We start from the raw sequence: 10,052 nt of genomic DNA on the forward strand, positions 1-10,052 counted from the left end.
CCGCGGGTGACGACAAAAGCCCCTACAGTGCCTGAAGATGACTCACACGTCAGAATCTGAGCGTCAGGGGGGACAGCCACCTTACCCAAACCCACCCGAGACGAGTACCAACCACTGCTGACACGGCCGGCCCCTACTTTCCACAGCTGTGAAGGCCCGTACCTGAGCAGACCCCAGAAAACGGGCCTCCCCAACGGGAAAGCCCAACGCCGACCCTCAGAGGGCGTGCCGCTGCAGATCAGATGACCGAGAGGCCTGACCCACGTTCTCTGTGGGCTCCCAGGTCTGCGTTCTCGAGACCCGAGGCCAGCCCCCAGTCCTCCCAAAGCACGGATGCAGGGCCACGGCTTCCACAGGTGGCACCTCCTGTGCCAGGCCAAGTTCCCAGGTCTCCGTCCTGGCTCCACCCTGGCAGTTTAGAGCCAGTCTGTGAGCCACTGTCACTTCCCCAGGTGTCGCGGAGACGGCGCTCGCACCTCAGCTGCGAGACTCGGAGGCCGTGGGGCTGCGGACGGTGGACATGAGGTGCGACTTGTAGGTCTTGCTCAGGCCGGTCATCCAGAACTTGAGCAGCTTCACGTTGTCCTCCTCGGACGCGCCCAGGATGCTCAGCAGCTTCTGCGTGTCCTCCTTGGGCCGGCTGTCCACCTTGGTGAACTTGAACAGCACCTTCACCTTGCTGCGGAGAACCAGAACCGGACACTCGGCCATGGTGCACGCACCGCCGCGGGGGTGGCCCTAGCGGCTCCCTGGGCAGGGAGGCTGGTGAGGGCTGGGCTGCGGCACCACAGGCCCGACGTGCGGCAGGCGAGGCCACTGGGGGCCAGTGCGGGTCACCCAAGCCCGGGTCAGGCTGCTGGCCAAAGTGGGAGGGAGGGGTGAGACTCTCCTGAACCTCACAAAGGCACTGGTTGTTCCCAAGCTTCATCACGTGATTTCACGACCCGTTAGCACAATGTGGCACTGGTGACATCTCACAAAACATCACGAAGAATCAAGACGGGGCTGGGCCACTGGCTAGAAATGGGGACTGCCACCACCACCTGTGCTCCGAGCCCGACTCCCAGGGCCCAGCCCCGAGCCCGAACTTACTTCATCCACTCCTCCTTGAGGCAGATGAGGCACTGGTCCACCACGTCCACAGACAGGTTCTGGTTGGTCAGAGCCGCCTCGATCTTGTTCAGGATGGTGGGGCCCACTGGGGACAAGGGCAGGAGTGAGCTCGGACCAGCCAGGCCTTGGCACGGATCCCAAACCTCCCCGCGCTCTGGGCACCCACCTCGGTCTGCGGCCACAGGGCTGCCGCTGGTCACCACAAACTCATACTTGCTGAGAGACTGGTCGTCCTCGCAGCCGGCAAGGTTGGGGTTCGAGCGAGCGGCCGGGCGGGCCTCCACGGTGACAGCAAACTCTGTGTCACAGATGCCGTCCCATCAGCTCCTTCACTCTACCCCTGACACCCTGCAAGTCCCCTCATCCCGACACTCGCAGCTGTCTCAGGTCAACCAGGAAAACACCACCGGGCGAAGGCCTGCGATGGACGGCTGGGACCTACAACTCCCCGCGGCTGATCTGCGCCCAGATGGAAGGGGTGACCGCCGCAGCTCAGCTGGTCACCGGCCACCATGCAACCACAGTGGCTGGCAGGCTCGCGGTGGGAGGGGGGTCCCAACACCGCTCCCACTCACAGACAGGAGACTGAGAGAGCTTAAGTTGGCCACTCAAGGTCACACAGCCCAGAGTGAGGTTCAAGTCCACCTCTCGTACCACACAGAGACAGGTGCTGCCTCCCAGAGCCTCGGGACCCAGGTGCGCTCCAGGTAGCGTGTGCTCAGGGTGCGGGGCGTGTGGTCAGGGTGCGGGGCGTGTGCTCAGGGTGCGGGGCGTGTGTTCGGAGCCGCAATGTCCTCAGGGTACAGGGCGTGCCCAGCATGCAGGCAGTGTGCTTGTGCTGTGGGATGTGTGCTCAGCAGGTGTGTGCCCAGCAGGTGTGTGCCCAGCAGGTGTGTGCCCAGCAGGTATGTGCCCAGCAGGTGTGTGCTCAGTGTGCGGGGCACTGCTCAGCCCAGTGTACACTGGCCCACGACTGCAACCGTGGCTGCTCACAGAAGTGAGTAAGTCCCGGCTGGGCCGGAGGCTGTTTATTCCCGGACGGTTCCGAGACCCCCCGAGCTGACTGCTGCCGGCGAGCTCCTGGAGCCCAGGCTCTCCAGTGGGGGAGCTGCTCATCAGCTCAGGGGTAGGTCAGGCCACGTGGCCACAACTGCGCAGAGACCAGGGCCTGCAGCCACAGGCAGAGAGCAGAGCGCTGGGCAGCAGGGCGGGGCCGCAGTAGCGGAGAGGCACAGGAGCCTTGCGGTCTTGGAAGCATGAGGCAGGCCAGCCAGCCCCTCTGGGACCACTGTCGTCGGGCACGTGTCCTTCCTCCCACCGCGGGACCAGAGTCCCCGTGGGCCGCCTGTCGCACCCCGCCCCGGCTGACTGCAGCAGGACGCTGGTGTACGGCTGCAGGAAAGCTAGTCCAAGTGGGTCCTCCCGCTCCAAGGACAGGGACGACGGCGTCCTCGGTCCACGGCTCAGGCCGGCGCCATGGCCAGCCCAAGGGCGGGACGGGCACTTGGGGAGGCACACACCTGAAGACAGCACGTGGGGGGGCACCTGCACGTGCGGGCTGAGCCCCAGGAAGTTGCAGCGGTAGGCCTCCTCGTACTGGCCGCTGTAGGGGATGATGCGCACGCAGCCCACGGGCAGCATGGTCTGCAGAAGACAGGGCACTCAGGACCCGGCAGCACCCGGCCCGTCTCCACCACCCGAGCTCCATGCCCCCAGGCTAAGTCCAGAGCCCACACAGGGTCCTTGTCCCAGGGAGTCTCCCACCGCACGGCCCGACCTTCACATGGGCGGCCAGTCCCCTCGTGCTGCCATGTTCATGTCCTCCCGTCCTGCTCCTGCCCCACATGGACGGCAGCCTCTTCAGAGACTGAGCCAAGGCCCCGTGTAAACTTACAGGCCAGGTGCTAGCAGGCTCAGCCAGAGGAGCCCCGGCCCTCGAGGAACCCTGGCACAGGAAGCGTGGGCCTGCTCCTGCGGCAGCTGAAACCCCCATAGAACACCCCATCGGCTCAGACACCGGGGGCGGGGCACAGGCTCAGAGGTAGCTGCGACCGCCAGGTTTGGTTTTGGTTTTGCTATAGGACACGTGCACTCACCAGAGAGAGAGTGAGAAACCGCCCCAGGGTGGAGGGCCGCGCCACAGTCCCTTCTCCTCCACTCTCCCTCTGGGATTTTGGGTACACACGCACAGCCCAGTGTTTTCAGGTTGCCCGGTTCAGAACTCGAATTGTGAGGTCAGCTCTGTGGGACCCAGCACCTTAACCACCACACCACCAGCTGGCACAACTGCCAAATCCAACAGCAGGACAAAAAGCGGGCCTGGCTGATGGTGGTTCAGATCCCAGACCTGGTGGCTTGCTTTCTTCTCACCCCACCCCACTGCCCCCCTTCAAAATTAAAAAATAACAATAAATAAAATCAAATAACTCTTGGGACCAGCAGTTGGCGTATTGGCTATGTCACTCAACTCCCATGTAGCCGACCGCAGTTCGAGTCCCGGACCCGGTGGCTTAAATTCACACCGAGCGCATGTGCGTGCAATGCCCAAGATCCCAAGAGGAGAATGGAGGGGAAGGGATTGCGGCGTGACCATCCCCCCTGGGGGTGATTTCTTGCTTTCTGTCTCTTGAGTTTCTGGTGAGCGCATGCTCCCTATAGCAAAAACCTCTCTCCAAAACAAAACAAGCAGGGCTCAGCCTCAGGCGCGGATGCGCACAAGGCTCCGCAGCGCGGTTCATGTCCCGGCAGCCACCCTCGCTGGCGCAGGCCGGCCCCGTGCCGTGCACAGCAGCAGAGGCACCCTACCCGAAGCACGTCGAAGGCGGACTGCACCAGCTCGGCATCTCTGCTCTTCCAGATCACCTGGTTCCCCATGAGGACATGCCAGGCCAACGTGCGAAAAGACGGGGCTCCCAGCACCTGAAAGACAGCATGCCGCTTTCTGCATGACCGACAGAAAGGTCCTTCTCCTCTCCCCGCGGACACACATTCCTATATTTGTGTTCAGAAACCTTCTCTGTGCAGTGAAGACAGAATCAGAGAGGGAGAGTCTTGATCTCAAGGTCTGTAGCCTGCCCAAGGCCGAGGGGACAAATGAAGTTCCCACGTCTGCACCTGAAAGCCAGATTCCAAAGCACTCACACCCTTTAACCTAGTTTTTGTTCTGTTTTAGCCATACAGCGCATGTACAAGCCAGAGGAGAGACAGACAGAGGGAAGGTGAGAAATCACCCCGCAGGGAAGATGGCCACACCACAATCCCCTCTCCGCATTCTCCTCTCGGGATTTTGGGCATGCATCCACACATGCCCCGTGGGATTTTCATGCCAGCAAGTCTGGGACTTGAATCACAGTCAGCCATGTGGGAATCCAGCCACCTTAACCACCTGCTGGGCCCTCCCTTTTTTTTTTTTTTTTTTTTTAAAGGTTTCCCACAGGGAGCATGAGCTCATCAGAGAGAGAGAAGGTAAGAAAGCACCCCTCAGGGGCTATGGCCATGCCGCAATTTCTTCTCTTCTCCAGACTGTGGGCACGCATGCGTGTGCAGCCGGTATCTTTCAAGTCGTCAGCTCTGGGACTTGAATCATGTTGCTGGCCACGAGGGGTTCAGGGCCTTAACCACCACGTCATAAGCTGGGCCAAGACCTTTTCCCCAATTTCATTTTCAGAGATTTTAGCTATAGCGCATGCACTCGCCAGAGACAGAGTGACAGAAAGGAAGAAATTACCCCCCAACGGGAATGGCCACGCCACAATCCCTTCTCTTCTATTCTCCTCTCAGGATTCTGGGCACACGTGTACATGCACCCGGCATGAGTTTCAAGCTGCCAGGTCCGAGACTCAAACCATGATTGGCCATGTCGGAGTCCAGCACCTTAACCACCACGCCACCTTCTGGCCCCCTAATTTTATCTTTAGGATTTTGAAGCACGGGACTAGCAAGTGGTGTGGTGCAGGGACATGTTCTGAGATGTGGGGACAGGCTCTAAGCAGACTGGAGCATGCTGAGCTAACGTCACACGTCCCTTTGAAGCTATGGCAGAAGCCCTGTGGCCCGTCTCTTCTCGACCCTTCCTGCAGGCAGAGCAGTGGGTGGAACTCACAGGGGCTGCTCGGGGGAACACCCTGCCCCTGCTATGTAAAGACCAAGCCCTGCTCTGCCTTGCGTAGCCTTCAGCTTAACCAGTCCCCTCGGATGTATGCAAAGAATGTCCTCCCCGCATCCGCAGACCGGCTTTCCCTCACAGGTACGTCACATGCAGGACGTCCGCTCACCTTTCCCGGCCCGGACATGCGCCTGCGGCTCACAGAATACACTGCAGAGCTCTGCTTCGCCCTGTAAACAGGCGCTCAGCCTGTCGGGGCGGCACAGGCGCTGACTGCCCGTGTCCACCGCTGCCTCTGGGTCATCTTCTGCTCCCTCTCCTATAGACAGAGCTAAGTGCGCCGACTGTGGAGGCTGGGTCCCACACGGCTGACTCTGGTTCAAGTCCTGGAACTGGTGGCTTGAAAACCACATTGGGCATGTGTACGTGCATGCCCAGAATCCTGACAGGACATGGAGGAGTGAGGACTGTGACAGTCACCCCCGCTGGGGGCTGATTTCTCACCCTCCCTCTCTTGCTATCTCCCTCTCTCTGGTGAACACCTGCAACCTACAGCAAAAAAAAATAAAAAATTGAAGCAATAAGTTGAAATCTTTATTATTTATTTTATTTATTCATTCATTTTTTAATTTGACCAGAGAGAGACAGAGGTTGAGAGAGAGAGAGCGAGAGGGGAAGTGAGAATGCAAGCCACCAGATTCAGGACTCAAACCCTGGTTGGCCCTGTGGGAGTGTCCAGTGCCTTAACCACCATGCCACCTGCTGGTCCCCAGGAAGTTGTAATCTTTCTGTAACATTCACCTTCTCTCTTTAAACACGTCTTTTGTTTTTGCTTTTCAATTTGCTAGAGGGCGCCTGTGCTCGCCAGAGCAGCGGGATAGTCGCCCCACAATGTCCTCTCCTCCCTCGCCCTCCTGTGAGGGTATTCTGGCATACGCGTAGGATCCGTGTGCGCATGCAAGTACAAACACAAACACACACACCCCTGGCATGTTTTTCAAGTCACCAGGGCCAGGACTCAAACTACCAGGGCCAACAGTCAAAGCGTGCAGTCGGCCACGTGGGATCCGGCTGCCTTAACCACGCTGCGGGGCCAACCCAGGTTTCTTGTTTTTATTATTTTACTCACAATAGCACTGCACGAACGAGAGACAGAGAGAAAGACACCCTGGACAAGGTCCTGTCACCCCCTCCCGAGCCCCAGCCTGCGGTCGGCCATGGGTCCCGGCAACAGCTCAGCTCACTCAACTGCACCACAGGCTGGGGCCCTGCTGGGTCCGAAGAGCCAGGGCCCCAAAGTGTCTGACCAGGGCTCACCCCTCTGCCACCTACCTGTCTCATGTGCCGAAGGGACTTGAAGACCGACAGCTTCCGGGGCTGCCAGCCGGCGCAGTCGGAGCGCAAGGAGTCCGTGGAGCTCTTGCTCAGTTCCCGCCTCTCCACGCCCTCCAGCAGCGCAGGGGCTCTCTCCTCTTCGGCCTCAGAGTTGGCCCAGCTTTCCGACTCCTCTTCCAAGTCTGCAGGACGGACGGCAGGGTTGGCCGTGGTCATGCTGCCCTGCACCTCGGGCGGCCTGCCAGCTGGCTTCGTACCCCGGGCGGGAGGGAGAGCTCTGCTGCTGCCAAGCCTGGAACATCGTGCCCACTCTGGAAGCCTGCTGAAAGCCCACTGATGGGGACACTCTGACACCCCACCTCGGGTTCGACACACTCGCCAAGGGCAGCACCGTCATAGAGGAAGATAGAAATAGCTGCTCTTTCACCTCTCCGCTCCATGTCACAGGGGACCCCAAGCCAGGGGACAAGAGCAGGACAGGAGAGGCTGCTCTCGCCACCATGCCAATTCCAGAGCAGCTCTAGCCTCCAAAGGTCAGCTGCTTGCCCAGGGCCCTGAGCCCCAGAGGTGGAGATCCTGAGCACGATCCTGGGGGGGCCCCAGCCCTTGATGGAAAATGTGGGTCCAACCCAACAGAACATTCATTTGTAAGAGCGCGGAGTGAGAGGCCACCTACAGGCCGACGCCCGGTCATCACAAGCAGTCAGGTCTCGCTACAGACGGCCCTCTGGCTGCATTTAACAGAAACGTCAGACTGAGGAGCAAGCTCTGACGAAGGCTCCTCCTGGCTTATTCAGAGCCAGGCCTCCCCGGCAGCCACTGTGGGCAAGGGGCCCCCGCAACAGCACCAGCCTCACCAGCAAGCTTCTCCATCTGCACCAGAGTATCCTCGGTTGGTGCGCCTTCCAGGAGCTTCTCGGTCAGCCGGCTGCCACACGCCTTCAGGAGCCTGGAGAACACAGTACCAGCCATGATGCCCCCCTACTGGAGAGGCCCAGAGTCTCAGGGTCTAACTGCACCACACAGGAGACCTGCAGACCCGTAGGCGCTTCTCCAGACGGATGGCTGTGGTCCTCCAACGTGAGGCACGGGAAGATGAGGGTGGGAGTGGGGGCAGTGACAAGCCGAGAGACCAAGGATGCTGTCCTGATCCCACGTCCACAGTCACTCTTAAGACAAAGGCAAAACTGAGTCCAGGCCGCACAACAGATGCCAAAGAATCAGCTGCCTTCATTAAACATGGTGACAGCACTGTGCTGCTGTTTACCGTTCGTATAACACAACTAAGATTTGCTTTAAAAAATGGGGCGCACGGTGGCGGGTCGTTAAGGACGCTGACTCCCACGTGGCCAACTGCGGCTGAAGTCAATTTTTCTCTCTGCCCCTCTCTGGTCAAATAAATTCATAAATTCATTTATTTATATATAAATGAATGAATCAATGAACGGATCCATGGGGCCAGCATGGTGGTTAAGGCGCTGGACTCCCACATGGCCAGCCACGGTTTGAGTCCCAGACCTGGCAGCTTGCTTTCTCACTTTCCCTCTTTCTTGCTGTCCCTCCCTGGACAAAAAGGAAAGGAAGGGAGAGAGAGAGAAGGAGAGGGAAGGAAAGAAGGAAGGAAGGAAGTTAAATAAAGTAATTTAAAAAAAGATCCAGGGGGCGGGACCAGCAGGTGGCGTGGTGGTTAAGGTGCTGGACACTCCCACATGGCTGACCAGGGTTCAAGTCCTGAATCTGGTGGCTTGCTTTCTCACTTCCTCTCTCTCTCACTCTCACCCTCTGTCTCTCTCTGGTCAAATTAAGAAATAAATGAATGAATAAATAAAATAAAATAAATAATTATATTAAAAAAAAAAAAGATCCAGGGCCAGCAGATGGCATGGTGGTTAAGGCAGCTGGACCCCACACAGCCCACTCCAGGGTTTGAGTCCTGGAACTGGTGGCCTAAAAATACACCAAACGGGTGTGCAGGCATGCCCAGAGTCCTGAGAGGAGAATGGAGAACAAGGGACTACGGCTTGGCCACAATCCTCTGGGAGATGATTTCTCACGTTCCCCCTCTCTGTCTCGCTGTCTCTCTCCAGCAAGCATACGCACCCTATTGCAAAAACCCAAATAAAAGTAAAAATGTAAAAAAATGGCACCAGGGCTAGCCCCGTAGCCTCAGTTAAGTGACCCAGACCCCACATGGCCGACTGCGATTCAGATCTTGGCCCTATCATGCACACTCCAAGTTCCAGAAATGACAAACGGTCTGATTTAGCCATTCCAGAACACACACGTACGAAGTGCCATGTCGTAACCACGGACGCACAGAATTTAGTTCACACTTCAAAAAATCTTTACAAGAGATCAGCAAGTATCACAGTGGTTGAAGTGCTGGACGCCCGGACGGCCAACCGCAGCTCAATTCCCAGACCTGCGGGCTGTGAAGTCAGGCCGGGCAGGTGCACGTGTGCACCCCGAACCTGAGAGGAGAGGAGGGGTGCAGCATGGCCGTTCCCCCAGAAGCTTTCTCACTTTTCCCCTCTGATGACAAAATCCTAGAAAAATTAAAATAAGCTTTTGAAAAGTTGGGACCTGGGACCAGCAGTTAGCATAATGGCTGTCGCTGGACTCCCACGTAGTCAACCACGGTTCAAGTCCCGGACCCAGTGGCTTAAACTCACACTGGGCATGTGTGCTTGCGTGCCCAAGGTCTCGAGAGGAGAATGGAGAAGAGATTGCGGCGTGGCCATCCCCCCTGGGGGGTGATTTCTCACTTGCTGTCTCTCTGTCTCTCTCTGTCTGGCGAGCGCACATGCCCTATAGCAAAAACCTCTCAAAAAAAAAAAAAAAATTGGGGCCAGCAGTTAGCGTAATGGCTATGTCCCTGGACTCCCACGTAGTTGACCGCGGTTCGCATCCTGGACCCAGTGGTTTAAACTCACGCCGGGCGCATGTAACATTCAGATCCCGAGAGGAGAACGGATTGCGGCGTGGCCATGCCCCCTGCAGGGTGATTTCTCGCTTTCTGTCTGTCTCTCTCTTTCTGGCGAGCACATGTGCCCTATAGCAAAAAACCTCTCCAAAAAATATTTTTTTTTTAAAAAGGGGCAGGCCAGCAGGTGGCAAGGAGGTCAAGGCACAAGATCTCACACAGCCGGCTGCACAGCTCAGAGTCTGACACCCAGCAGCTTGAGAGGCAGGCCAGCTGTGCATATACCCACGCCGCGGACCCCAAGAGAAGAATGAAGGAGGGGGCTGCAGTGCGGTCAAGCCCTGGGGAGCTGACTTTTCACTTTCCCTCTCTAGCGAGTGCACACACCCTATAGCAAAACTTTTTTTTAATTTTTTTTTTTTGGGAGAGATTTTTTCATTGTAGGGCGCGTGCACTCGCCAGACAAAGAGAGACATAGAGACAGAAAGCGAGAAATCACCCCCCGGGGGGGATGGTCACGCCGCAATCCCCTCTCCTCCGTTCTCCTCTCGGGATCTTGGGCACGCACGCACACGC

At 57.9% G+C, this 10,052-nt stretch overlaps 1 protein-coding gene across 1 annotated transcript in view; it reads right to left on the reverse strand.

Annotated features, from left to right (window-relative positions):
* Positions 1–6: 6 nt before the first annotated feature.
* FLCN (folliculin) overlaps positions 7–10,052 on the reverse strand; it is a 26,346-nt gene continuing 16,300 nt past the window's right edge. Inside the window, exons 7-13 of the mRNA XM_006161634.3 lie at positions 7,411–7,502; positions 6,551–6,735; positions 3,919–4,032; positions 2,634–2,757; positions 1,280–1,411; positions 1,093–1,198; positions 7–679 (exon numbers count right to left, since the gene is read on the reverse strand). Of these exons, the coding sequence (XP_006161696.1) occupies positions 478–679; positions 1,093–1,198; positions 1,280–1,411; positions 2,634–2,757; positions 3,919–4,032; positions 6,551–6,735; positions 7,411–7,502 (955 nt within the window). The 3' untranslated portion in view covers positions 7–477. The remainder of the gene's footprint in view (positions 680–1,092; positions 1,199–1,279; positions 1,412–2,633; positions 2,758–3,918; positions 4,033–6,550; positions 6,736–7,410; positions 7,503–10,052) is intronic.

The sequence above is a fragment of the Tupaia chinensis genome, unplaced genomic scaffold (genome assembly GCF_000334495.1).
Source record: "Tupaia chinensis unplaced genomic scaffold, TupChi_1.0 Scaffold138725_1, whole genome shotgun sequence".
In the NCBI taxonomy this organism is placed as follows: Eukaryota; Metazoa; Chordata; class Mammalia; order Scandentia; family Tupaiidae; genus Tupaia; species Tupaia belangeri.